The sequence below is a fragment of the Bos indicus genome, chromosome 15 (genome assembly GCF_029378745.1).
Source record: "Bos indicus isolate NIAB-ARS_2022 breed Sahiwal x Tharparkar chromosome 15, NIAB-ARS_B.indTharparkar_mat_pri_1.0, whole genome shotgun sequence".
In the NCBI taxonomy this organism is placed as follows: domain Eukaryota; kingdom Metazoa; phylum Chordata; class Mammalia; order Artiodactyla; family Bovidae; genus Bos; species Bos indicus.
This window is the reverse complement of record NC_091774.1, coordinates 82391908-82394927: the sequence shown is the minus strand read 5'-3', so window position 1 is coordinate 82394927 and position 3020 is coordinate 82391908. Positions and strand designations below refer to the sequence as shown.

General features: G+C 41.6%; 1 protein-coding gene across 1 annotated transcript; it reads left to right on the top strand.

Moving 5' to 3' along the window:
- Positions 1 to 1406: 1406 nt before the first annotated feature.
- On the top strand, positions 1407 to 2676 carry LOC109569168 (olfactory receptor 5B12-like). Its single transcript, XM_019974469.2, has one exon. The coding sequence runs from the start codon at positions 1407 to 1409 to the stop codon at positions 2358 to 2360; it is 954 nt and encodes a 317-aa protein (XP_019830028.2). The 3' UTR covers positions 2361 to 2676.
- The last annotated feature ends 344 nt before the right edge of the window (positions 2677 to 3020 follow it).

Here is a 3020-nt window from a genome sequence, read left to right as displayed (position 1 = left end):
GTTCAAATACCAGCTCTGCAATTTACTAGTTTTAAGAACTTCAGTGTGTAACTCCTTGTGAGTAAGCTTCAGTTTCCCATATACTAAATGGAGACAATATCTCACATAGTGAGGTAATAAATCAATGGGGATATAGTGTGCATGTGGTGCCCTTAAAATAGAAAGTGCTCAGTAGTTTCCAACTATCATAGTTTAATTCATTACTTAGGTCTACTTACACAGGATTGATGATCTATATGGGATCAGATCAGATCAGATCAGTCGCTCAGTCATGTCCGACTCTTTGCGACCCCATGAATCGCAGCACGCCAGGCCTCCCTGTCCATCACCAACTCCTGGAGTTCACTCAGACTCACATCCATCGAGTCAGTGATGCCATCCAGCCATCTCCTCCTTTGTCCCCCTTCTCCTCCTGCCCCCAATCCCTCCCAGCATCAGAGTCTTTTCCAGTGAGTCAACTCTTCGCATGAGGTGGCCAAAGTACTGGAGTTTCAGCTTTAGCATCATTCCTTCCAAAGAAATCCCAGGGCTCATCTCCTTCAGAATGGACTGGTTGGATCTCCTTGCAGTCCAAGGGACTCTCAAGAGTCTTCTCCAACGCCACAGTTCAAAAGCATCAATTCTTCGGTGCTCAGCCTTCTTCACAGCTTAAATTAAGATAAAGAAATTATTAGGACTAACAAAATGATCAATGGTACTTCACAGGTTATAACCAAAAAACAGTGTCTAGCGAGGGTGCACGAGTGCTCAGTCACTCAGTCATGTTCAGCTCTTTGCAAACCCAGGGACTGCAGCATATTAGGCCTCTCTGTCCTTCACCGTCTCCTGGAGTCTGCTCAGATTCATGTCCATTGAGATGATGATGCCATCCAATCATCTCATCCTCTGTTTCCCCCTTCTCCTACCCTCAAGCTTTCCCAGTATCAGGGTCTTTTCCAATGAATTGGCTTTTTTCCCCCTTTGTCTTTATCAGCCATGCTGCTATGGCTGATATATGTGAAATATTAGCCATGGATGTGAAATATTAGTTCCCTGACTAAGGATCGAACTTGCCTCCCCCTGCATTGAAAGCACGGAGTCTTAACCACTGATCTGCCAGGGAAGTCCTATAACAAATCTCACATTTAACAGATTTTTCCGATGATTTTGCATGTCTCTTTCCATCTCTGAACTTCAGTTTCAATCATTTATGAGGACAGAAGATTGGGTTATAGTATCTTCAAAATCCTTAAAAGTAGAGCATTCCATGTTTCTACCAATATTTAAAAATTACCTTTTGTTATTATGCATAAGTTAATACAGAAAATTCTGATATAAGGCGATCTTGGGCATCATGCTAGTTCTAAGTTCAGATACTAACCAGGCTTTCTTTTCTCATTGCTATAGGCCATTCACATACTGCACAAATGATCCCCAAGGAGAACAGTGCAGTCGTGACTGAGTTCATTCTTGCCGGGATAACTGATGACCCACAACTGCAGATCCCACTCTTTCTAGTGTTCACGCTCATCTACCTCCTCACTCTGGTTGGGAACCTGGGGGTGATCACGCTGATCCTGCTGGACTCTCGTCTCCACACTCCCATGTACTTCTTTCTTAGCAACCTCGCTCTGGTGGACTTTGCTTACTCCACAGCCGTCACTCCCAAAGTGATGGCTGGATTCCTCACGGGAGACAAGGTCATTTCCTACAAAGCTTGTGCTGCTCAGTTGTATTTTTTTGCTGTCTTTCTGATTGTAGAAACTTTTCTCTTGGCCTCAATGGCCTATGACCGTCATGCTGCAGTGTGTAAGCCACTCCATTACACCAACATCATGACACCAAGGGTGTGTGCTTGGATGGTCGTAGGATGCTATGTCTTTGGTTTTCTGGAGGCCTCTGTTCACACTTGGAATGCATTCAGTCTCTCTTTCTGCAGATCCAATGTGATCGATCACTTCTTCTGTGATGCTACTCCTCTCCTGGCTCTCTCATGCTCAGACAGCATCAGAAGTGAGATGGTGTTTTTTATTTTGGCAGGCTTCAATATCATCTTCACTATTATGGTCATCTTGATCTCTTACCTGTTTATCTTTGTCACCATTCTGAGGGTGCACTCATCTGAAGGACATCAGAAGGCCTTTTCCACCTGTGCGTCCCACCTCACTTCCGTCTCCATCTTCTATGCGACAGGCGCTTTCATGTACCTACAGCCCGGCCCCCGCCATTCCATGAGCACAGACAAGATGGCGTCTGTGTCCTACGCCATAGTCATCCCCATGCTGAATCCTCTGATCTATAGTCTGCGGAACAAAGAGGTCAAGAGGGCGCTAAAAAAGGCTGTGGGGAAAGCAAAGTCTCCTCTAAGATACATATTTTAATTATACAGAAACAAATAAGATGGTTTGATATAGTTCAATCAAGCTAGGGAAAGTATTGACTTGCTAGGCCAACAATTATGTAAAATTTTGACATACCTTCTCAAGTTATTTTTAAATCTGTGAAGTAAATGTGTGGGCAAAGTGAGATCTCATGAAAAATAACTTTGGAAGAGTCAACCACGAACCTGTAATATATAAGATTTCTTTTGGATTACATTTTATTGTACATTTGCTTCCATGACCATCCACATTCACATGCACATTTATGCTCACATGCCTATTGAAGTACATGCCCACATGCGTTTTATTCATGCAAATCACATGCAACTCATACGATTCATGGTGGACAGAAAACTGAGTTCAAGAGACAAGCTAGACTTGTCTAGTTTTATAGCATAATTTGAAAAATGCTTTTGGTGTCTGGTACATTCTTAATACATTCTTAAATATAAACCTATATATTTTAAAATAGAAGTTATTGTTTGCTATGTGATATTAATTTTATTTTTAAAAACTTTTTACCTGAAGATAAACTCATTTCAATATTTGAACCAAACCACCTCATTCTAGATTTATTACTGAGTGCTTTTGTTTGGTTTATTCTTTTTTCAATGATAATAAGCATCATTACATGAGCATCTTTTTAAAACAATTTTATTT